At 41.2% G+C, this 26,124-nt stretch overlaps 1 protein-coding gene across 2 annotated transcripts in view; it reads right to left on the bottom strand.

Moving 5' to 3' along the window:
* Positions 1-19,669, bottom strand: part of LOC111251595 (carbonic anhydrase 2-like) — a 36,855-nt gene extending 17,186 nt beyond the window's left edge. For both annotated transcript variants that reach the window (XM_086990104.1, XM_022808284.2), the window contains exon 1: positions 19,126-19,669. Coding sequence is in view for 1 of the 2 variants with exons in the window: in XM_022808284.2 (XP_022664019.1) it covers positions 19,126-19,162 (37 nt within the window). In the remaining variant the exon portion in view is untranslated. The remainder of the gene's footprint in view (positions 1-19,125) is intronic.
* Between the last annotated feature and the right edge of the window lie 6,455 nt (positions 19,670-26,124).

Genomic DNA, 26,124 nt, shown 5'->3' with positions numbered 1-26,124 from the left:
TACATTTAGGTTTAGCGACGGAGTTTAGCATTTGACAGTCCGCGCAACTGCAACAAAGACGGTACGTGAGCACAAATGCTTGCGGTCTCTAAGAATGATTTTCACCGTGAAATTTTACGCTAACCGTGCTTACATTCGTCGCAAATATGGCGACAGCCAGATTTCGGAAAAGGAAATCACCAAAGCGATTGATTACTCAGCAAACAACATGTGCTAGCGTGTTCTGAAAGACCCCAATGCGGCTCGAGTTTGGCAGGTTATGGCGAACGTTAAAGTCCCTGGAAATGAGAAGAGGAGGAGGCGCAGAATAAGAAATAATTTTGCATCTTCTGAATCCGCTCTTTCTTAATAATATCATCTGTTGCTTTTGATCCGTACTGTTGACCTGGGTTATAGACTAAATAACGTCTCTAAAGAACCTTCCATTTCGCTGATATATCTGCCCTTTCTAAGTTCCAGGTATTCGTGGTAACTAGCGAGAAAGAACATCGTAACTGGGTCGTTGCTCTGTTAATGTACTTCTCTGCTTCACACATAGCACTGTCAATGTCGATTTTCGGCACTACACAAATAGCCAGGGACGTTTTCCTAGGAAAAGTCTCTACAAGCGCAGGGTCGAGGGCTGCACGACGTTGTTGCTCGGTACAAGTGTTGTTTTTCGTGGTAGAGAAAGGGTCTCTCGAAGAGTTATTATCGCATGTTACGGCCATCAACCGTCAAAGGCTCCACATGTTTCCAAGCTTCACACGTATCTTCCTAGTCCATCGTTCGCTTAAATAAGAATGTTGGAAAAGCCATTGAATAATTCTTTAACGTACGCATATCTAAACATCAGTTGATCCTACGACGCCACTTTTCATCTTGGCCGAGTGTCGGACTAGGCTTACCATTAGCCTTATAGGCTATATGTATCGCTCTATTACACTTCGGAAAGCAGCATCTATAAGCATTGGCTTGCGTACATCCGCCTGTTGCATCTCGCGCAAACATTTACACTGACTAGTCGCGATTCCTCCTGGCGCTATGGTAGCGACAAAAATACAGCCATTTTCGAGAATTGGTGGATGTAGACTGTGCATCGCCTGCTACTATTGCTCTTTTGAATTTCATGAAACATTTGCACAGCTGGCTTGTGTTTATCGTTGGTTCTGTTGATGTTATGTGATTCCCACTACCTCGACGTGTAATGTAACTTCGACGTAACGCGAGTGCGTATCCGTGGCTGAACTACGTTTAACCGAAGGGTTTTTAGTCGCAACACTGTCCTTCATCGTCCTCATTCGAAGGAGAAGTGCGTGCTTTTTCAGGCTTGGTCAGTGCACTCTCAAGAGGAAAGGCCGTTCACTCGTAGACCCCTAGAAATAGTGCGTGTTATCGCACTATTTCTAGGGGTCGCACGGCGCACGAAATAGAGGCGGCTCAATTAATGCCTAGCACGTCTAACGGGGCTAGTGGGTCTCCCACAAAATTCGCGTAGACCGGTGATATCAGTAGGGTTCGTTCATTTGGGACAAATTTCTTTTGATCTTGATGTCCTCCTTTAATTCGAGTGACTTCACGATAATCTTCAAAGATTTTACTTAATGTTATTTAGTGGTTCCCATATGTAATTCTCTTAAAAGTTTGTTTAGATTTACTTCCGTTCGCAACATTTTTAAGCACCCCAATTTTAATAAATTTATATTATCCAAACAGCGTGCGCGTAAACTTAATCAGTCCTCTACACAGCAGCAACGTAGCTGCGTGAAAATGAGCAGTAGAGTTGGCGTTATTTTAATTAATTATATTAGACATGGAGCATACGCGGAATCCTCGCATGAGTTACTTTTACGCTCTTTGCTTATGTTCTATATAGTAAGTATATATGATACATTTACATATCTAAAATATGTTTCGTATACGCAGAAACTAGGCTTAAAGTAGTTGGAAGAAGAACTATTGCGGTCGAAATAGGGGAGGTGTGGCGTTTCCCTGCCTTACACTCGTTGTGCTCATTGCTTTAGAAAGTTATTTAAATGTTAACGTTTTCTTTATCATTACTGAGATGTTTCAGTCATGTTCCAGCCTATTCTCCGTTGTCTTATAAACCTTGGACATGATCCTTTTCCCGGTTTGTTCATGCTCGTCCTGATTTATTGTATCAGTGAAGCGAAAAGCTCGACACTGCATTCTGTATTCTGCTGCTTAAGTCATGTGCGGTACTCCTAATACCTAAGCCTCTTTCCATCAACCGGCTAGCCAAAGTCATACAAAAAACTAACCCGGCCGGGAGCTCTCTCGCAATTTGTTTTATCTGAAAGCGGAAATAAGGTACGTTCACAGTGGCATCTCTGACACCATGGCGCTGTTGACCAAGGGATCTAACCGTTCTTTTCGCTCGTACACATTATATGATTTACATCAGCCATCTTCCGGCGTGCTTAGCGTCCTCTCCGAACTGGATTTCCTTAGTGTCCTTGATGTGACATATGCGCGCTTAAGTATAAAATAACCAGGTATTTATTTTCTTCGCAAATATAAGAGGTGCAGGACTGCTCGCCGTCTGTGTTCTATTCCGGCTATATCTGTGTTATATTCTGGAGGCAGTCTACTCCTCAACGGGTGTTTCGATAACCATGTGTGTGGTTCCGTGTGAATGTGTTGCGGTAAGCGGCTTCGCGTTGATCTATTCCTATTTTTCCAGCTTCTCTAGGGACGGTTACCCGTCTGCCTCTTCGTGCTCATTCAACATCAATGTTGCTGTTCCGTCATCGTCACCTAGGTCGATGCTTTTGCGGAGAACTCAGTTGAGAAAACAGAAAGGAGAGTCGCTGATAAGAAACGCGAAACAGGTGAAAAATGGCGTGGAAAGCGGGGGCTTTAGAAAACTAACATCCTTTTTTTCCTCTCTTGTTTTAGCGGACCTCGAACGTTCCAGATCACGCCATTGTTGTAGTCACCGTCCGATCGTTGTACAGCCGAGTACGCCAACAAGTCCCCCTTTAGGCTGTTGCAGCCATACGCGCGAGAGCTCTTTTCTGACTCTTTGACTACTTTCTGTCCATAACGAAACAGACGCGTCTTTTATTTGCTCTTCTTTCACCGAATGTACTCCTGTTCTTATTTATCCTCCGACCACGCTTATAGAGTAGGTAAGCATTAAAAAGGTGGCTGAGAACAGTCGACTGACACTGGCCACGACTTAACATTTAATCAATAGTCTCATTTTGCTCGGTGAACAATTTTGAGTCGCCGATCGATTTGAAGATACGCGAGCGGCTTGAATTTTATGTACGATCGAATTGGTCGACGAACAGAAATCCAACTAAACAATAGCCGTATCCTTTCTCTAACTTTTTCCATATTAGCTTGCATCTAGAGCTATCCAAATGTATAACATTAGGCAATACAAACGATCCAGATAAAAGAACAAAAGGAACCAAGTCATAGTGGCTGGACGAGACCAGCGACGCAAAAGGATTTCATAACCTTATTAGTAGATTATATACGTTCCTTTCCTATCGAGCGTAACAGAAATATACTTCGTATCTTATATTCCACCGAATGTCGCCGAGAAAGTCGTTGACATATGAAGGAGGCAGAGAATAGAAACGAAAATAGACGACAAACGGCAACCCTAAACGAAGTGCGTATACTCGTAATACGTTTGGAATTTCAACTCGAAATTGCCGTGTAGGCTATATCCGACATCTGTTTGACCACATTATTACAATCATTAAATAACAGCCAGATTGTTTTGCCATTTAGTCGGCCAAAGAGGTTTGACCGTTAGAGCGAGTTATATGCCGAAGAAGACGTAGTGTTTGGCAACAGCTATAATTTTTCATCGACTCTGATCATCGAACGGAATTTACTTTAGTAGGTCAAAGCGGAATAAAAGACTTCACAATTCCTAAGTATGGTAAGAGATGATAATTGATCTAATTGTACCTACAGTTGGGGGAAATATTGAGATAATCATAAAAAGGCATACAAACACGTCAGACATAGCCATGCCTAACCATTGTTGGGATACACTAACGTACGACACTGTTGTTAGCATCTCCGCCGGGTTTCGAAATCGGAATACTTAAACGGGCTAGAATGATGATTTTTTAATATATATTTGAAATTATCTCTTTCGTTTTTTAGCACATACGTAGTAGCGCTGTGGTAGCTTTTGGACAGCCATATACCTGCCATTCGTGTTACCATATGTAATGTCTCTAGATAGAAATAACAAGCGAATAGTAAGATTTGGCCTTCCCATCCCTTCCCAATAGTAAGATAGCCCTATCGGTGTCCCCGTGATCACACGGACTTTGATCCGGAGAATCAAATGACGAATTGAGACCAACATTAAATATTCCTTCGCTCAATAAAAAAGGACTCAACTCACGGTGATGAGATTTCGCGTTGTGACCAGACTGCGTGCTTTCAATTCCCATACCAACGATCTATAGATTCCTTGAGGAACTCGGGATAGCGGGTTGCATTCATTGGTTCAGTTCCAGTGTGTATCTCATTGTAGCAGATGTCCCCGATGTCTGTAGTGAGCACTGCCATTAGATCTACGAGACACTGCTATCAAATTATTTGTTTCGCCGTTCCCCCGCCTGGTCACTCAGTTAGCCCAATTGCCCAATTAGCCTCCCAACCCGCAGTAGAGATGAGAGGCGACCGCATGCTCCAGATGAGTTTTTTGTTGTTTTCCGCAATTGCATGTGGGATACACACCAACGCATTTTTAATTTATCTGAAGTCAATTCATAGCAACCCTAATTTAACCTTTTGATTTGGATTTTCAGTGTCTGGGTTGTAATTATGTAGCACGTGAAATGTAAAAGTCTAGTTTTGGCCGAAAGAGTCTTTGAACTTTAAGCTCTGCTTTTGTGAAAAGCTTCTTCAGTTGCAACATTGCGGTTTTGTCCTTCGGGCGCCGACATCTAATCATCTCCTCGCTCGTCTTCAACACTTCATTTCCCTTCAGTTCTGGAATCGTTTTCGCGATTCACGTGCTGTATTTAGGACCTTCTTGCCTAGAGTCTGAATTTTCGCAGCGCTGTGGCTTTTGATGAACAAAAACTTGGCCACTTAACATTGATTTTTGAGCCTAAAAGATTTTTTCCTCTAAACTTATTCCTGCTGGAGTGAACTAGACCTGCCTTTGCTCACTTGTTACAAAACTGGACTACTTACGAGTCAAATTGTTTGTGCTAGTAGCGCGTAATTTGAAAACGATTCGATTTCAAAGTCCGCCGAATTCATTTCTAGCAATTCAATATTAGACTTAACTAGCTAAACAATAGTTATTTGAGCCTTGGTAGTCTCGATGCTTCAACAGATCTCAAAAATAGAAACGAAACTGTGTTTACACATTGGGAGCAGACTTGAGCACAGTCACTGATGAGACACTGCTCATGTTATGCCATATTCCTTGCAATATTAAACCACCAAAGGAATCAACTCATATAGACGCATATAGCTACAAACATGTCATCATAGCGTTAGTCAGAATAATAACAATAACAGAGTATTTCTAAAACCTTTGGACCATTGACAAGCTTTCCATGGTATTGTTCGAAAAAACGTACGTGTAACGGTCGTGGCGGGAGCATACGGGGAAAGCAAATAACTTCCTATATCATTCGAATATTAGGTTTAGGAAGATAGCGCCATGCTGAACAGGCGTCAGATTTATAACGAACGAAGAAAACGAAGAAAGAAAAATAACCGTAACAACGATATGAACCTGCGGCCGAAATTTACGTCAGCCGTAGGATGAAATACCAGCGAATTGCTATCACGATTAGGAGCTGCTAACCAAATAGTTTCAGCTCAGAGAGGGAGCACGTCGATATCCTGCGAGATAATTTTGTTACTAATTGTTGCGCTGATCAGGAAGCGGGGCGAACGCACAACGGTTAATGCACTTTCCCATTAACCTTATCCTAGCTGCGGTAGGTCAACGGTAAGGATTGTTTTTAGGTACAAACACGTAGTACATAGACGCCGGTCTTGTTTTTCTTTTCATAGGAAGGAGTATTCATTAAAAATGGTTCAGCTCTCTGTCCGAAATATGTTGATCGATTGCTTCTACTGCGGTTATAGCAAAAATTGATTTATCGGTGATTGTTGTATAGATAACTGCCTATGACGAGTGTTAGTTTGCTGATAAATTTGTTCATCACCACTGTCCGTTGGCGAAACTGCTTTTATAAACGACAATAATTTACATACCGTCGTACTTATATTCACTTATATGTAGTAGCTGAGTGGCTTATCATTTGTACAGACGATCTTTTTTACTTGTAAGAAGTAAGCAATGAAGGTCTTCTAGCATTACGTACAAGTTTAAATTGTCTCTTGTTTACAGCTTTTGTCAAGTGTCGTCTTCTGGTCTCGGCAAGGGGAGCTAATTTCCTTGCCTAGTACAAAACTCCTTTCTTTAAGTCCTAATACCAATGACAGTTTTCCGTGATACTAGCAATTTACATCATACGATCACAGACATAGTGCTATTGTAGTAGAAACTAACAGCGGTGGGTTACTGGCTGAGTTGCAAAAAGTGGCTAAAGATTAGCGTTTGCTCACAAGATCGATCATTGTAACTAGACATTTCCGTATCAAAAACAGTGTCTTAAGTCGTGGTCTGTTCACTTTGTATTGTCTCGGCAGGGAAGCTTCATATTAGACGTGCACCCAAAGGGGCACAGATCACACTGTCTAGTTTCCATCTTTTTCAGGCGGGGCAGTGATACTTGGTATATGTATATATATATATATACCTCTCGTTTAAGGGAGCCAAATATTGGTGCACCTATCTGAATAGAACGCCTTAGCAGTACGGACAAGTATAAATGATCTACTAGTGGAAAGCACAGAACCCTATAGTTAGTCTACGAGTAGCGTTGGTCATGTTGTGATAAGCATATCCCAGCAATTGGACAGAAATAGGATTGGTCGGAATGAGCCCAAGGCGCGAAACAAAATGCGTTTCTCTAAATGAATCAGTGTGAAGTTTGCGACCTGGACTAACACGCACGTTTCCCATCAGAACTCAGTCGTCTAAGTATTTATTTAAATACCATCATAAAATGAAGCTTTGGGCGATATTGCATCTCATGCTATCAAATAATAGGTCCGCCATAGTTTTTTATAATTTTTTTTTAAGAATTGGGCAAACGTTACCCGTAACCCATGCTTGCACAGCAGCTACCCGAGTAGAAATTATGCTGGGTACACCTGTGAAGGTGTCAGTCTACGCTCACTGTAGATTTTAGGTATCTTGGACAATACATCGTACACTAGATGTGAGGCAGAATCATGTAAGTGGAAAATGAATATATTCGGAGGCCACACAACCGGACCTAGAGCGATGGGTACAATATATGGTACTATTTTGATTCGTTCTGCAGATGAAAGCAGACAAATAAAGCTAAACGCTTTAGTTTTGCAAGCGTGTATGGTTGATCTCTGACCTTGGTGACAGCCATATCCATCAACTCAAGCCTCATTAGTTACTGAAAAGCTGATCCCATTTTTCAATTGTCTACAAAACTATTGTCCTTTCCAAGGGCAGTGTATAGTTGCGACCTCTTTGCATTCTCGATCCTTGACGCATATAATGCGGACGTAGAAAAACGTCTGGCGTTGGCTAGACGGGCTGGCTGGTGTGAGGAACGACGACTCGTCGTGATAGTGGTCTGATGGTCTAGCCGTACATTGCGTTCGAATCGAAAGTGAGCTCATATAGTTCGAATTGTTTACAAAAGTAATACTGAAATATTTCGTTTTTGTCAAACAGATAACGATATTTATTCAATGATCTGTACCATCGAAATGATTTATTATCTCATTCATGACAATGGTATGTGTGCCAAATAATCTTACATAATTGGTGTCCATAAGATACCATAAACATATTTGAGCAGGCTTGACTAAATAGACGTTATGTCCACTATAAATATGTTAGACGGTCGGAAGGGCACTGCACGAAGCGCTCGTTTTTTGTGGTTCATGCCTCTCGATAGAACTTATCACTTTACGTATCGGCCAGCTTTTCCACGAAAGACTCATGTATTGCTCGAGCGTTATTTCTAGTTCCAGGTAGAACTATACACGTTGGCTATATTTCCTAGAGATACCACACTCTAACTCCCCTGATCTAGTGCCAGTTTTTTAGAGTACTTATAGTTACGAAAGGCAGTTATCGAAAAGTGCGTAACTTTTATTACAGGCATTTTGTCAGTCGTGTTCGACATATATTAACTACTGAAACGATGGACAATAACATTCAAAGAGGCGATTTTTCCATGAGAATTACACGACGGTATGCTTGAAGCATATATTATATCGGAGACTATTGTCTAGGGCTCGCTAATTAGTTATTTAAACAGGCCACAACTTGGTATGAATTAATCTTCGTTAACTAGCCCCAGATGGATGACTGAGGTTGTAATAGCTCAAGAGCAACCTGAAGGTCGTCAGACAACGAGTAATGAAAAATTTAAGTGAGATATAATTTTTTTTATGAGATCTGATCTTTTGCTATTTAGCGAACTGATGTTTTTTACTTTAGGCAGCTTAACTTAGATTAATTTTTTCAAATTAGAAATTTTTTCCATATCGTTCTTGCGTTGCGGGTCGTACGATGCGATTTTATGAATTTCAAGATTCTTAGATGGAAAACGTAAGTCAACGTGAAAGCAAACAGCTGTAATCAATATTTGGTGAGTCTTCATGCAGGAAATCGTGTGAAATCCCCTGCCGCTCCAAAATTAACCTAGCAACTCTAAGGTGCATGCACCATTCAAATTATATGAGATAATCTGCACGTTAGCACCGAAGCTGCTGGGCCTATAATAACGTTAACCGTCATAGAAGTATGTCACGAAGTTCGGCAAGGCTATTTTCACCTAGTCAGTAAATTATACCCGATATATAAACTGAGTAAATGTACCCGAAGTAGTATAGCACCGGGGTCATCCACACCACGCGATCAAGGTCAAGCCCAAGCCCATAATCTACTGCCGAAAAACTTCTCATGTTCCAACAGAGGTTATGCCCCCTCATAGGCAACACCAGCACCAACAATTCGAACAACTTCCTAAGGTCAAACAGCGATCCCGCACCCGGTACTATTGTTGATTATTGTCATTCAGATCGTTTTTATCCGCCGTTCTATTTTTCCGTATTCACCGACTCAGAAGGCACCGCGCGACACCCGGCAGGTACCGCCCTTAGCTGACGCCGCCGACGTAAATGTTTGCTTTCGTTTCATTGTGAAAGAAAGACGCCCTCCTGTACTAGGCTGTTGTAATGGTCGTCGTCGTCGTCGTTGTTGCCAGCGTCTCCTTCCGCTGTTCATCTGTTATATTGGCGAACTCAAATTGATTCATATTCTGTTACCCTGTCATCTGCTACTTAGATGAGCAGGTCTAAATGATTGATACACGACGGTTCTTTCAGCGTGTGCCATGCGACACTCTAGCGTAGATCCTGTCGTATGAGTGAAGCGATCTCGAGCTTTGGCAAATGGCCGCGTTACGTTTTTTTTTGCCAACAAAAGAGAACTGAGACTTGCCAGAGCGAAACTTACTTTCCTGGTCAATACACATCTGATCCGCTATCCATCTGTCATAAACTTAAAGTTCGGTTCGTAAGTGAAGAGAGCGTGTCTTTTATCATTCAAATATCATGTTCTAAATGAAAAATAAATGGCAAACATTTTTAGATCCACCCGCGTCGAAGTCACGATCCCCCTGAAAGCGAATGTCTAAAATGGCGGTTTTAATCCAGTTTTCTATTAACCGACAGGGTAGGCTGTAGCTTCTATTTCGATGACTGGTATCAGATAATAGATTAAATAATTTATTGCTAAATTTAGAAAAGTTCGACCGTTCGTTTATAGACGAGCTGCTTGGGATCCGTTGAGCAAAATTTCTGAGAGAACTGGAGGTTTCGCTTCCAAAACTATTTGAAAATTGATGTTTGAGAAAAAAATTTACTTCTCAAATACAGTTGGGGGTGCGGTTTACCTAAACTTTTGAATTATATGGGTTTACGTCGATAATGTGGCATTGTTAGAGGTTCAGCTGTGCTGCAGGCGGGTTGATATTCCCATGTTTAATAGTCGAGTTAGATTATCTTTTATCGATTAATAAATAAATTGCAATGAGAAAAAGCAGGAACATTTGAAACATTGGAATCAATCAAATTGCCAAATGGGCACAGAATAAAGCCCGCGAGGGTGTCCAGTCTATAATAAATGCGTTACAAGATCCTAATCCAGATTACGGTTACGTTATCGTCGTATTTATGCTAGCCATTATTGCAGAATTTTCGGTGTTTATCTGAACGTTTTTATTTCATGTAGCCAGCTAATTAGCCGGGGCAGTTTTTCGTACAAACAAAAATTTTTAGTTGACAGAGAGCCATTATTGAGAATCAAAGGGGTACTTGTGGTCGTAATTTTTTTAAGAAGAAGCTTCTTCTTGTTGGAAGCGATTTCTCTAAAGGCCAACTGGTCTAACTACCAAGAAAGGCCAAGCATTTTTGCCGACCTCGACAGAAACGACAACAGAAAATAAATCCCTCAGGATTTATTTGGAGGCTTGTTACTACAGCGTTGCTGGTACGATCGGGCCTGTAAAGCTACAAACCCACAAGGTCAGGTAGTTAACAAATGTTTCCTAATAAAGACGCACTGAAATGTTAATGCGTCGAGATGGCAGTTGGAGCACAGATTATGACCTCAGGAGATGGCGGATCGAAGAAATAAAACAGTAGGGAGAAGCGCGGAAAATGACGCTGGAGCTTCGTTTGAACGACGAGCGGAGGTAAAAACTAAGATTGTCATTTACAGTTGCCCTATTGAATGATGACAAGCCCAATATTCACGTTGCCCAATATGAACTTCCCGTATTGGGTAAGCTTGAGTCCGGTAAGAAGTGGGATCGCTGCAATGTCATTTTTTTGGACACAGACAGTAATTCTAATGACGTTGATTTATGGCGTTTCATAGGGCACGGGCAGTATTACATGTTAGTATTTTTTTATGCTTACTTCCGAATTCTGCATTGACCTTTTCGCTGTACAGTGTAGCATAGCAATTGACAAGAGGTCCTCGTCAAATCGTTTCGACAACCGTGTCGAAGTATGAACGTGTTCTTGGTTGTGTCGGTGGTCCTTGAATCATTCTGGCCCTTTTAATTATTGCTATGTAGGTTATGGAGTATATTAATAATTTAGCCTATATTAAGGAATCGCTATTCTGTGTATGAATCTGTGTCGTATACTCTGCTGCAGCCTGGATGTTTTAGGGTCCGTATGGGGACCGCACTTACGAGCAAGATAAGAGCTTAAGTATGACTAGGAAACTAAAAAACGTATAATGACGTATGTGAAAATAAATTTGTCGACGTTCTGGGAAAAACAAGTGCAAGCTACAGTTAAGCGTTGCGTTAAACGAATCGGTCTGTTAGCTGGGTGCGTTCTGTGAATATGTAAGCTTAGTAATTACATTTAGATCGTTAACAGAGTCGTCTGTTGGAAGAGCAAACATTCATTCAACGTGTGAGGCTTATTCAATGGATCCTATTTAGGTACATTTCTTGCTAGATATCGTTTACGAACAAAAACCTTTTCGTGGTGAAATTGGAGAAAATATCTGCAAAAGGTGTCACTATTTTAAATTATCCGTATATTGTTAAACCTAGGTGAAAATAGTCTGTGCTTACCAATAACTGCAAAGAAGAACTGAGCGTTCGAAACTAGTACTTAATGATTCTGATACATTGCACTTCGCTCATCTAAAGCATTGTGCCTTACGTAACTTCAGAGTTGGTTTTAAAGTTAGTCCTTTTTCTCTACTCAGAGTTCTGTTTCAAAGCAAGCTTTTCATTTATATTTGGTTTTCCGGGGAAATAAGACCTTTTTCCAACTGTGGCCAGAGCATTGAACAGGCGACCAACTGTCTATTAGGCAACACAGGACATTCGGTAACATTTGGTAAAATTATTATTTACGGCCATTTTGCATTACCTCCTGTCCTACAGTAAGAATATCTCATCGAATGTTGTGTTCGGGAGACAGTCGTTAGATATAATGAAGGATAGTTATATCCTTCAAACGTTCCTTCTTTTTAGAGCAATAAACTTGTAACTTAATTTTGTAAACAAATGGCGAACAGTATTTGCTATTATTATTAGCGCTGATATCTAGATATGACAGATCTTACGTCAATTAATACGTCCGCTGCAATACATATTTTTTACTTCAAGAGCATCAATTTCAAACAAAACAGATACTGGCATTGCACTTTCATTCACGCACCTTTGCCTGACGTTCACGTGTTACCTAACGCTCAGGCTGGTGCGCAGGAATGGTGTCCGCGTCATGGTAAAATAGTTAATGTGGGTTTGAAATTTAACCCAGACACACTTCGTTTGACGCTAGGAGCCAGGCGTTCGATGGGATGCCGCCAGCAGTACCGGGCATAAAATTCGAAGCACAGTATCGTACGACGTCATCAAGCAAAGTCAGTGTTTGCCGGTGCTAGAAAAATCAGACTCTCTTGTTACTTATAGTAGTCATTTTTCTTATTCACAGTCGACATTATCACACAGATAGTAGATGCGTGACCGACAAAACACTATCCCAAAATTGCGAGCATACACTTCAATTGTCTGATTGTTGTTGAGCGCATCCGTTACCCGAGGCGCCATTTATGTTACTACTTGACGGCCGACAGTAATGCATTATCCTGCGCGAGATATTAAAGAGAAACGAAGGCTTTTCTATAATTTTTGTGGGCCATAGCACATTCTATTTTTCCGTCCTAGGACATCCAGTGATCTCCAGCATATATTCAATCTAGACCTACTGGAGATGTGGGTCAGACAGGGTATGTTTCCACACAATTTTTCTCCAGCGTTAGCTTGAAGTTATTTTTTTATTGTCAATGTGCACATATGGTGAAAAGTCAAAAACAATATTGTGGAATACTTGAATAAAAAACATGCATATGTCGTCATACTCTAAGCGGGTGGCTTGTCAGTATGTCAATGCATCAAATCTATTAGCTAAATAGAAAATAGATATAGGTATGTTGACGCATATAACGGTGGCGATGACGTCAAATGAGCGCGTTTGTTAATGGCGGAACGGGCGTAGAGATTTAAAATTCTTCGATCATACCCGTATTTAGTACGCGGCAAAGTCGCAATAGGATACTAGGACGTTGCGGCGGCGGTAGTCGGCGTGCCAGCACATATGCTATCACTACGTATAATTTTAAGGACGCGATTAGCTTTTATGCTTATAAAATGAAGTTAAACTGCTTCATGTACCATAGACTCAATGCAGTCACTGTACAGGCTGGTAAATTTGACTACCTCCATCGACTTCATTTATAGTCCAGAGGACTTTGAGATTTTAGCAAGAACAGCGAGCTAAACGTATTTCCTTTTAGCAAAGTAAATCGACTATTTTTGTCTAACGTTCGTGGGCAGTGTCACGCTAGTGGGTGTTTCTATACGGCTCTGTCATGACCCATATCATTAAAATGGACACTTTCAAATTATGAGATGTCAAAAGTTCGAGCAGAAATGTATGTACGTAATGGGTAAAATTGTTACTTTAGCAAACTACTACCTATTATTAGCGAACTAGCGTACTATCGAAGACGTCACCAAACAATACGCTAAAAAAGCGTGCTGACTACCAGACTCAGTCCGAGCAGTAGACGGACTGACCAAGACAAAATGGCCTCGTTCAATACCCTCGCAAAAACAATATCCATTCTAATAAAGATTTCCTTTCATACCGTCCACAGAGCTGAATGTGCGCCACAAAATGATTTTCCCTTCCATTGTATGAAAGCAAACGATAATCTTGATCTGGTGATCCCGTCTTGTACATGTATAATATTTATTACAGAAAAAATGGTGAGCATCGCAGGTTGCCGGTTAAATAATTATGCAGTAAAGCTTTTAAAAGGCGTCTATTGAATGCAAATTCGTAAACACCGTATAGTAATTCTCCGAATATCCTGCAGTATCGATGAAGTTTTAACGGGTAGCTTAGTATTGGCTCTGACCGTAAAACAAGTTAGGGCTTTATGGCCAGATTTACTTTAATGGCTAAACGTATGCTTATCACTCATCATTCATGTGGGTCATCACAAACGGATAAAGCTGCACATGTCAGCAGAATCACTAAGATCCTTGTACAGTAACTACTCTCAAAGCAGTAACTGACGAATGATGATTTGTAGTTGTTGAGGAGCAAGAAGTAATGACTCGGAAGCAGGAAATGCTAATGTTAGCTCACCGCAAAGGCTTGTCAAAAGCATACGAACTTCACAGGAACGGATACCTACTGCTGGATCGCCGTTTTTTTTTTTGTAACAGAACTAAGACCTCTTAACTTAGTTCGTTTGCAATCGCTACCACATATTACAGCGCGCCGAGAATGGATCTCTAGAAATTAGGTGCAAAGCTTTATAAAACAAATATCGTATTCACATCTCCTGTTGACACTTGAGCAGGACGAACACCCCCTTCTCATATTTTCTACTTTGATATCAGTCGCTTTGATTTCCAGCCTCGGCTGTTTTTGGAGGAAGACGAGAATCATCCGATGACTGTCCCTAACGAACGCAGCGATGGCAAATTGCTATTTCAACAAACCCTTACTAGTTTGGGATTCACCGATTTGTTAGCCCCAGACGAGAACTTCTCTTGCAAAAAAAAAAGTAGACTTTCTTAACTGCTCATTTCTCACTCATATGCGGCGGTGCTGGTCGTTTTTACTTTGGCGGATCCTATAACTGAACAAAGCATAACCTATGATTCTACCTGTAACTGCTATAAATAAAACTTAGTGTTTTTGAAAGTTTGCACTAAAGAGGCTAGTTGTTACGACAACAATGAGTCCTATTCGACAGGACGCTGTCATCATTCGATCCCACAATTGTTTTTATCACAATTTATAGAAGTACACGAATTAAGTATGCGTGCTTATTTAATCACGATACCGGTGTTATGTATAATGATAATAAAATATTAACAAGAATTAGCTCAAGCGCACGTTAAGTGTAAGATGCTTAATTTTAAACAGAGACACTTCCACCTCGGCACTTTTAGTACTTTACGTTCCGATTTTTCGAGTATCTTCTAAGGGCGCCTGCCGTTAATCCATTGTACTCAACATCCCTGTCTGGAAAGTATGGTATAGCACAAAATATAAACTATAAGCTGACAATTCCGAAGTTTAGCGTCGGACTGATTCCCCCCGAGAATGATAGCTCTTAACAATATAGTTTAAGTGCGTTAAGATAATAATCATAGATCGCTTCGTGTAAAAGAAGGCAATTTTGTCCAATTTTTTTTTTCCACAACCCTATCTATAGGTAGTGGTAGAGAAATTTCAACAATTTTTTTATCGAAACGTTCATTCCTATAGCGAATTGACCGAACAACTAAACAGCATCGAAGTAAGTAGGTCCCCGCCTCTATGTAATGCACGACTCCTCGAGTTTTATTGTAGTCTTTATTAAGGTTCATAACTTTAGAAAACGTCTTCATCTAATCATCATTAGCATTATTTCATGTGCAGTATCGAAGGGTCTCATTTGTATAAAGGAACTATCAGCCGTGTTGCCTGGCAGAAAGGAGAGCAGATCTTAGAACATTGGAAAACATTTAATCTTGACATGGCCACTCATTATTCTAGGATGACCCAGTGGCACGCTATATAGAACTCGACCTCTTTCCCCTACAAACGTATCTAAAGTTATAGAACAAAAACAGTTATCGCCGCTTAAATATCAGCTTACGTAAGCAATCTTATTCCGTACTAAAACAGTATAGATACATACTGTATATACACGTACCACTAAATTATGGTTGTTATTGATTGAGCAAGCCATGAACGAAATAGTTATTTAACGTCCATCGTAAGCGGCGAAGTAGGGATTTGGCCAAACATCACCATTGTTATTTGTTAGTGTGATAAAAATCGGATGATAGTTGTGCCCAACTCGGAACATGCCTATGGAACAGGGGCTTCTTCATTTCAACGTTCTTTATTAGGCATCGATTACGGCGGGCAGATTCGCTCAGGATTGGCCCCTTGCCAACATGGTCAATTATTAGAATGAGTTGCACTTCTGTCTCGATTAACTTAGTAAGCGAATACCGGGCATATTTCGACTGAAGTAAATACACTCGATCAGGTGCACTTCATGACTGCTTCAATTCGACTCGTTATGGCCAAGCATCTTTCTAGTATATGAAGCAATTGTGTATGCACTATTCTTGTGATCGAAGTATCGGCTTCGGTAAGACAACATGAACGGTATCGGTAAGTTGCGAAAGGGGGCACAGTTTGGTGTTACTGCCAGTACTATCTCAAAGGTGACCGGGCGGTAATAATCATATTTTGGAGAATATCTTGAAATAAAGCTATTGCTATTAGTAATTGAGTTGACAGCAGACAACCAACAACATGGCAAACTTGGATCATACCCTTGCACACGTTGGCCCCAGTTCTTTTCTCCTTATCTCGTCCTTTCGAGAGGTAATACCTAGTTGTTGTCGGTCTATGAAACGTACGTATTTGTGCAGCTCATTTCTTAAATACGTAATAAACGTTAACGAGCTATTGATAGCATACACGATCGCTTCTACAAGCGATCATACGCAACATTTGCCCGCGGCTGTTTCTAACGCCTTTGAAGCTAAACCATCTATTCCAAACTTTTGTCAGTGGGACTGTGGCCATAATAAGCTCAAATCCACTTACAGATAATACCGATATGGCACTGCCGTAAGTTTTATCTTTCGATCCATACTAGTATATTAGTATTATGACGCACATATAAATGAACCAAAGGAAAACATAACTCTGCTCTGATTTTCTGGACGACCCGTACACTAGATAAACTCAGAAGAGATAGATTCCAGTTAACTAATGAGTAGAATAGGTGTTTTTCGTAAAAAGTACGTCCGAAGGTTTGTGCCTAAACAACCGACCAAACAAGCAGCAATTGTTAGCAACGACCTTTCCCGCTGTAATGCTAGGGTCACAGAGATCTTGCTTTCAATATCAATCATAGGTAAATCTCATCTGACAGACATTCAATTTAAATTTGAAACTTTTAGGCCTATCTTGAAGAGTCGCATCTACAATCTTGAATTACGTAGTAGTTATACAATCCTCGCAAAGATTGACAGCTTTTCACATTGAGTAATTTGATTTCCTCAAAGCTGACGATAGGATAGTTATTTTACAGTATCTTGGTCACATTAAGGACAGCCCTCATGAGACAAACAGGTCAAATCGTTCAATTCCAGTACGACTAACTGATCCTCAATAATCCGGTCTAATTTTTCCAATATCAAAATCGTACAGGTTTAACTACCAGCGGACTGTTTACGAAAACGGAGCCATTTGACACAAGGAAAACATTTTTACTTGTTTTTTTTTTCAGTAAAGCGTGCGGTAGCCTTGGATGCGACCAGGACAAAGGCTCCATGAGAATTACCATGTACAAGACTTGATCTAAAACAATATGTTCGACACTTTACAAATTACATTATTATTATTATTATTAAACTTTATTAACACGTTTACGCAAAACGGCAGCTATGACGTGATATGGTAAACAGGCCTACAAAACAGTCCTTATGGGATTTTAATGTGTACACGACTATTGCCTCTTACAACGAATGTTATCGTGTGAAAAGTCCATTTTAGAAAAGAGATGTTCACTTGATTCTTTTTAACGTGCTACTCGTCATGGAGAAAACATTCTCATCCGGATAAGACAGATCTATGTCTTTAGATATGTCTATAAAAGCTATTGATCGATACGATACCGACATACAGTATTTCTTTTCTGGGTCTCGTAATATGTCCCGGTACTAAGGAAGATGCCCTGTCAAGCTGATCTGTTTCGCGCGAATCTTGTCGGGTCGCTGATCCGACAACATGGCCCAGACCTTGTCTTGGCAATTGCGAGTCTTTGATTACCCTCTTTGGTGGACCCTGCCGCAGCATCGTAAGGGTAGCAACAAAACAGAGCTATGAACAGGGCCGAAGACCTAAGTAAGCACTATTCGAGCTGCCCGAACTACACACGTTCGCAGCTAACAACAACCTCACATCAAGCTATTCAGAGGGCAAATATAACGAAAAGGATGCTTTGTTTCTGACTATTAAGCTCTAACAGGGCAGCAATTTGATACAATCTTGTGTAGATTCCATAAAAAAAAAAACGTCGGCCGAAAGGTAATTCATGTACGGGCTTAATTACGCGCCGCAACGGCAAATTCGGCCCATACTAATTGAAAGGTAGAAAGAATTCATCTAGGTAATCACGGTTGTTTTACCACTTGATATTATAAGGTCTCTAAATACGTTAACAGCAAGCAAAACGTCTGTGCCTTGAACGTCCGCTGCTCGTCACATCTCGATGTCTGCTTTGCTATTGCTTGCAGCGGCATGGTCGAACCAGCGTACTCTATTTATTTAATCATAGTTTACTTTTATCGCAAATCTATGTCCATATAGATACAATAATCTATTTCCGTCGAACGAAGACAAAGTAAGTAAACCGGTGTTTTTAATCTGTCGCAGTGAACGTTATTGGTCCTGATTAGATTAGACATACTAGGCGTTTACCTTTTCGTTTCGTGGGTGAGCGTTACGACATACTCTAACTCTTGGTTTGCTAACGAAGCTTTGGAAGGTTGTCAAAGAACGTTTGATGCTATTATTACCTGATTATGAGATGAACTTTCAATTAATAGCAAGCGCCATATCTTGATTTGTATATGATCTTATTGGCACCACGTCGTATCTATGTATCGGACGCCTGGTTAGTAATAATGTCATCCTGTCTATATAGATTTTGTGTACAACTATCGCAAACGGGTAAGGAAGTGAAGAAGTATCACTGATCATATATCATAGTAATGTAACAATCATATTTTCTTCGTGAAGCATTATTTTGAACTTAGAAATGAATATGGAACAAGTAAAGAGAATAGCTTTGACACCTCGTAGAGGAATGCTATCGCATCTATTGGAACGCTTTGCAAACAGATGCCTATACTAACCAAAAAGTAGCAAACTTACCAAGGCCAACAAGAAGCAGCAGAGTATACTCTATCATAATGATCCTGTTGTCTGAATCCGACCTCTGAATTTTCTTCCGCTACCAGATGACTTCGCTGATTATTCACAACGTTCACTACGAGCTAGCCTCTAACCAGACGATGCGGTCTTCCCTTTCAGGATCTGGATAGTTGCAAAAACTTGTACTTTGTCAGACTATGAGTTGGCACTACAGGGTAACAATATGTCGTTCGAATGGTATCTCAAGTAACATCGAATCTCGAGTCAATTCGTTGTCAGCCTTCAGCACCTTCGTTGCAGACGCTACGCTGGCATCGTTCACTTTTCAATGATTAGAATTCGTTCCCATAGCGAATCATAGCCCGTGCTCTTCACCGATCGTATTTTCCCTTTTATAGGCCCGCCCGCCTGCCTACCTTTTCGATAGGTAGCATTCGCGCGGCCCTCTAAACAGAGCTAACCGTCATCGCTTCAACCTCCTCCTGATGGTGTAGCACCGCGCGGTCGACCTGGCGTTCTCGGCCTGCCTGCCACTGCTACGGGTGCTAGTCTCGTTTCCTGGCGGTAACGGGCATCCGGTTCGCCCTCGCCCGATGAGGAGGTTGGAGAAAGGGTCGGATCCGCACTGCTCTCTGCCATTGCTAGACTATAGCTAGTGCCACCACTGCCAGCGCTAAAAGTGAACAGAGAACATACTATAGGAGTACCGCACGACGTGCACCAGACAGATAAACAGACCTTCGGAGGGATAAGGGAAAGGGGCGCATAAGAAATTTAGGCGCAATTAGGATGAGGAGAGAGAGCAAAACTTTGGGCTATGCAACAGCAGGACGTACGGAGAAATCGACATCCTGATGGCGATGCTGATGATAATGCAGCTGTAGGCTCAGCATGATCCTGTCTATAGGTTGACGTTGCTTCCTCCTGTTGCATATTGCCGGCGTTCTTCGCAGTGATCGTTTCTTCTAGTGACATTGATTGGCTGGTTACCTAATTTTGTTAACAGCTTCCTTAAGATTAGAACGATTTTATGAATGTATGATGAAACACAAATATCTGCATTAGACCTTCTGAGGTGGTCTATTGTTCGGGTTCTGCTAACTCAGTATACTTGCCTCGTACACCGCTCTACGCGATAAGCTTTCGTTAGCTCTAAAATAAATGAAATCTATCAAATTATAAAGCACCTTTAGTCTGACCTCTTCGATAGACAAAATTTTGATTGCGGGTGGTGCAACGGAAACGCATTTACTGACCAACCGGCATGTACATGCATTCCATATCGTGTCTTTAACCAGTTGTATGAAGCAACGCTGAATTTCAATGCCAGGCATAAGATCCAAGACTTGCTAGGTCATATGCACATTGGGTGCCTAAGATGATATTTAACTTCAGTTACCTTTCTAAAAGGCCTTGTATCAACGCTCAATTGAACTCTGGGAAATCGAAGGATCCAACTGGCCTATATACCAGTCGTAGGTCTCTTCTAGCCGGAATATTAGCCATACATATGATGCAACCTATGTAATTCGATTTATTTTGCCCAATGTAAGTCGATCTCGTACTTCTGCGCACTGTCTCCACACCATAACGACGATCGTGTCGTCCGCACGGAACAAAAATAAAGTTAAATTAAGCTTTCTTTACCTGAAAGGCCTAGTCTGACCGCCAGACCTTATGTCTATCGTGGACAACAAATGTAACACAATATAGCCTCAGCTCTCGCTCCTGGTACTCGTAGCTTATATTGAAATTCGAGATTCTTAGCTGTAACATTGCAAAAAGATTTCTTCAAAACACAGATGTAATTTCAATACCGCGCCCCCTATTTAATCTCGAGTACAGCTTCTAATCCCACAAGGACGAAATAATAGGTAAAAATATAAAATTTCGCGCTGTCTATCTTTGTTCTATCGGCATCAGAAACGCGTTCTCGATGACCTCAAGCTTCGTTCAAATGTAGTATTATTATATCTGTTCCGCCTGCCATTTAGAGGGATCTAGCGGATTCCGTACATCTATCGATTTATTATTAATTAAATTAATTGCATGGCCAAACAATGATATGCTATTTTTTTTTTATTAAGATGTATGTAACGGCCTTAAAAATCGGAAAGGAGGCTTTATTTCCAGATGATTGCATTAGTCCTAATCAGCGCTTATAATATATGTATTAGTAAATACAGTTAAATTGTTCTATGGCCGAACACTTCACCTATATTAGGCAGATAATGAATAGTCATATATTACTCAGTGTATACAATACCAGGCCATTTTTATCGAAGATTTTTCTAGACATTCCTGTTTTACGCGTCTATGTATAGATTGTATCTGCCCTAATATTGAGACCCTCAGGTGCATTCCAAGCGCCGTGAAGTTACGTCTGAAATAGCTACCGTCTTCAGGGTGAAACTGGATAGTCGTCTGTGGCATGCCTGTTAGTTTCATTCCACGGCGCGTGATCGTCTATAGAAACAATACATTGACTGCTAGCAAATTGAACCTATACGACAAGACCTTTTGGTGGGTCAGACTAATGGTCGAAAACTGATGAAGGAATGTAGCAATTTTTTATTACTACTACATCGTATCGTTCGCATAAGAGTAATTATGTACACTCCGATAGATAAACGTAATCGTATGTTTAATTCCCGCATCATATCATTTGTGTCCTCGATGTTACGTTGTTTTTGTTCTAGAATATAGAATTTTGGTGTTTATGGGGTTCGATGCCAGCCCGGACAAGGTCAACTCGCGCTTAAAGAATAATCAATTAGTTCACGAAATAGGAGAAAATTCAATGACAGGGCGATGAATAGAAGACTGTAATCTGTTCGGGTTCATTGTTAATTCGTGTTATCAACGTTCAAATTGCGCTTTGAACCGGGTGCGGGTACTTCGTTTCCAGTCTGCAGATAAAATCAAGTAAAACCTATACAAATTCTAAGATTAGCTTCCACCGAACCGATCTGCATAGTGTTAGCGCGGTGAGGTTATTAATACGGTACAGAGTTACAAGTTCTTCAGGAAGTCAGAGTGACCTGTTTTGTGTCAGTGATCTCTGTCCCACCTCCTCTTCTAAGCTTTATTGTCCCCTCCTTGGTCAGATTCATGGTTAGTCTCAAACATATGACTGCCCCGTAAGGATGTGCACCTCTTGAAACCTGTTCGATTCGTGCATAGAGTGATTTTATCAGCCTTTTTGTTTGAGGGACTTCAGCAAAACTTAGAATAGGATGTGGACCTAGGTGGTTTCTCTCAGCCAGACCGTTTATCTGTGCGAAAGGCGGTAATTCGGTCGATAGTTGTTCTGCGGTATCGCAGCGAGAAGGTCGAGTACACTCATAAAGAGACCCCCATGGGCCAGCTAACTGACAAACCAAAGACTGCCTTTAGACGCAATCCGTCGCGTGGCCATCAGGATCCTGCATGCAGTTTTTGTGAAGCGTTCTTTCCGGAACCCATGTTGCTCCGTTGTATGGCGTGTACGCGTTCTGATGAGCTGTTCAATTTCATAGTAAGCAATCCGAAAAGCAACTTATGACAATTACTTTCCTTCACCATTTCCCGCTATATTGTCGGTATTGGCTACCCTTTCCCTACGGATAAATGACCAAACAGCATCTCTCCACTGGCCTGGAAGTATACCAATATGTAAACATTTATTAAATAATGTCACCCAGCGCAGTTCCAGAACACCGGCACACTTGAAATAGGCCGACGGCTTTTTTGTTGCACAAGTTTTCAGGACCGTGCATTACCCCCCGTTGTCCCGCAGTCCCCGTTGAAAGATATCGCGCTGTATTGAAATTCCTCTTCCCATGTCACAACGAAAAACGGTACCACACTCGGTATCGTATCCCTTGACGCAAACGCCTCCAAGATTAGTGATTTATGAGAGACAAGCGGCTAATCGGGCAGCTCGCTGAACTGCTGTGGTGCGTTAGCCAATTGCTTGGTTAACGTTTTGCGTCGGTTAGAGCAGGTCTCCAACTGGTACTGTAATCCTTGATATACATACATATTTTTAATAGATCTTCTTAAAAACAGAGGCTGAAGGGTAGAAGTTGCGCAGCATCTCGGCCGTAAGCCTGAAGGCCATCTGGGCCCTCCAGGAAAAACCTGCAAGTATCGTTGAAGCACAGTCTATGCTTCCAGAGAGGACGGAAAGGCTTAGTTTTGTGATATTGTGGATAAGTTTAGACGTTCATAATGTCGGGCGCAGGGAGACGTTCGTAAGCGCGTTTCAAGCGTTTGTCTACATCTAGGCGTCGCGACGGGTCTTCGCGTTCGACAGTCCGCGCGGGTGCGATTTGGCCGGTGAAATCTATTGCCATCGGCATGCGAGCACGAATACCCGCGTCGTCTAACTCGGAATGATTTCCACCCCACAACCTTTCCTGATTCCTGGCTACGTCAAAATATATCAATGAGCGAACCTCCTGCATGTCTCACGAAAGCCGGCGTCAAAGTAAGACGGGCTTTGTCCGCGAAAGCACGATGTCGTTTTGAACCGCTGATATGTTTAGCGTATAGGAATTGAACGTACGTCAAGCACACTTACTAGACATCCTTAAAAATTGTACAGTTGTTGTGCCAGTGTTATTACGAACGTATAGGCCAAATCAGTTAAACTTTACCGGTAGAACATTGTCCTATCACATTTCATCGAATCTACATAGTATAACACATAAAATTATGCTTGAATGCTAGTTTCAGTGATGCCCGTGAAACAACGCATTGTTAATGACTTCACATACTGATGCGATATTCGTTGCTTTCTAATTGATATTGATACGAATAGAAATGGTACCCAATTTGATTACCATTAGGTTTTAAGAAAAGCTCAACGGTATGATAATGGTATCGACTTATCAGTTAGCTTTCTTCAATGGCGACCTACACTCTTACCGTCGCTGGAGGTTCTTGGCTGCCGATTTCTGCACTCGTTGTTGCCTGACTATAGGCAACCTCGTACAGCTAAAAATACAGACAGAAGACGTAAGAGAGATTGACAAATTGATGTGACTGTTGTTGAATCAAGTAAGTCCATTAACAGGCGGAGTGAGATTGGAACAAGAATACAATCAATGAGGCTTATGTGATATTTTATCAGAATTCATTCATATCATCAGGTGGGAGATTGGCCGGCGAGAAGTAGAAGTGTTTGAGCATATTGATTTTTCACTAACAGGTCTTGAAAAAGTGGGCGTAGATTAAGATGATACATTCCCGTTTCAACGTGTCCACATAGCGGGTCAATCAGTCTTTTGCGTGTTTGGATAAATGGACACGTACAACATAGGGGAAATAATTCGAGTATTTTGACTTTCAATTATAAACCAAAGGATCGTTTTAGTATAGAGGTTTCGTGGTACTTCATGTGAGGCCTCGATAACGCAGAGGTAGCGTAATGACTGCGCATTCCGACGAACGAGACTCAGTAAGGCGTACTGCTAAAACAAAATTTTTATAGGTACGCTGTTCATATCTGGGCGGATTCCTAGAGCTTGTTCCTTTACGCAGCCGAAATTAAGTTGCTTAAAAGCAAATTAAAGTAGGTCGAGTATAATGTCATCTAAATAGAGATTTGTTATTTTGATTTTTTTTTTAAATAAGATATAAATACTATCAGCGCTATGTACTAAGTATTTTATCCCGTTTGCCGCATCCTGTATGAAATTCCCGTGCGTTGCTAACCGTCCAATGCAAAAAATCGTATCTGTCTGATAGTCGCGTTAAGATGCGTACCGTAAGCCGGCGGTAACTTGCATATGTGCTCCTTGATGTGCGGGACAGAATCCATTATTTGCGAGCTTTCAGGGCACCTGGCTATTGTATTCCACCGAGTTTTCTTAAGCTCATTCCATCTTTTTGAGGTGTAAACACAGATAATAAAATTGGGAATATGCCCTGACCATATCTCGTAGTGCCATATTCAGTCCGAAGAATGTTAGAACAAAAGTACCTGTATGGACTTAAATAAGCTGGAACATTTTACACGAAGTACATCTTGAGTAATTTACTGCTAAACTAAGTCGTAATGAAGCAATAGAGATTTCCGTTGCCCGGATCAGGCCGGATTCTTATCACTTATACACAAGTGATTCAAACAACACTACAGGCAGAGCTAGTTTATGTTTCTATTTCAACTGGATTCTATTATCTTCTCGAGTCTTCTATTAAAATGAATTTATTACGAATACTGCTTTGCCTAGCATCTTATATATCTCACGAAGAAATTGCTGAGAAAAATGCACGACAACAACCGATATACTCGTTGGGGTGAATATTTTGTTATTATTTTTATTGATATTGTCTAGTAAATGCCTTCAGGCACAACACAATCGAGAACAAATGGTTTCTCGATAAGCAATCAGTAATGCTCGCCCCGAAGTCGCGAGTTGCAGACAGTTTCTTTAATCTCTGAGTACGGTTATGGCCATTGTTTCCTGAGAAATTTCACATTAGAAGAACATATCGGAGTGACCACGTATGATGAACACTGATAATTGAATATAAGATTATGAAATCTCGTAAGTATCGAATTAATAAAAATTCTTCTACGCTATAATCGTATATCGCTATGTGAGCTAATATCTAACATATATTGGCAAATAACGATTGGATATGTTTGAACTATTTTTTGGGCTCTTATTCAGTTAGCTTCCGGCCGGTCGACACGGATTTTCGACGGCTCACGCTTCGATAACGATCCCTGTTTGGTAGTATCACGGTGGCCTTCGGAATAGCGCACCCACCCTAAGCCGGTGACGGCATGTCTGTATGCTTAACGCAGGCGTGTAGTTAAAAAATATATGCCAGCTCAGGTCGAGCGTGCCGCTTGGCTCGCCACGCATTTCAAATAATGTACGGCAGGTACGAAGGATAGAATACGATAGCGGGGCGAAATCATCAAAGCCCTGCTGGAGCGTCATAATCATAGTAATACAGCGGTGGCCACGACGTTAAAAGTGGCGCCATCTTATGGTGTTGCGC

The sequence above is a fragment of the Varroa destructor genome, unplaced genomic scaffold (assembly GCF_002443255.2).
Source record: "Varroa destructor unplaced genomic scaffold, Vdes_3.0 BEIS01000005.1, whole genome shotgun sequence".
NCBI classification, from domain to species: domain Eukaryota; kingdom Metazoa; phylum Arthropoda; class Arachnida; order Mesostigmata; family Varroidae; genus Varroa; species Varroa destructor.
This window is presented reverse-complemented; position numbering and strand designations above follow the sequence as displayed.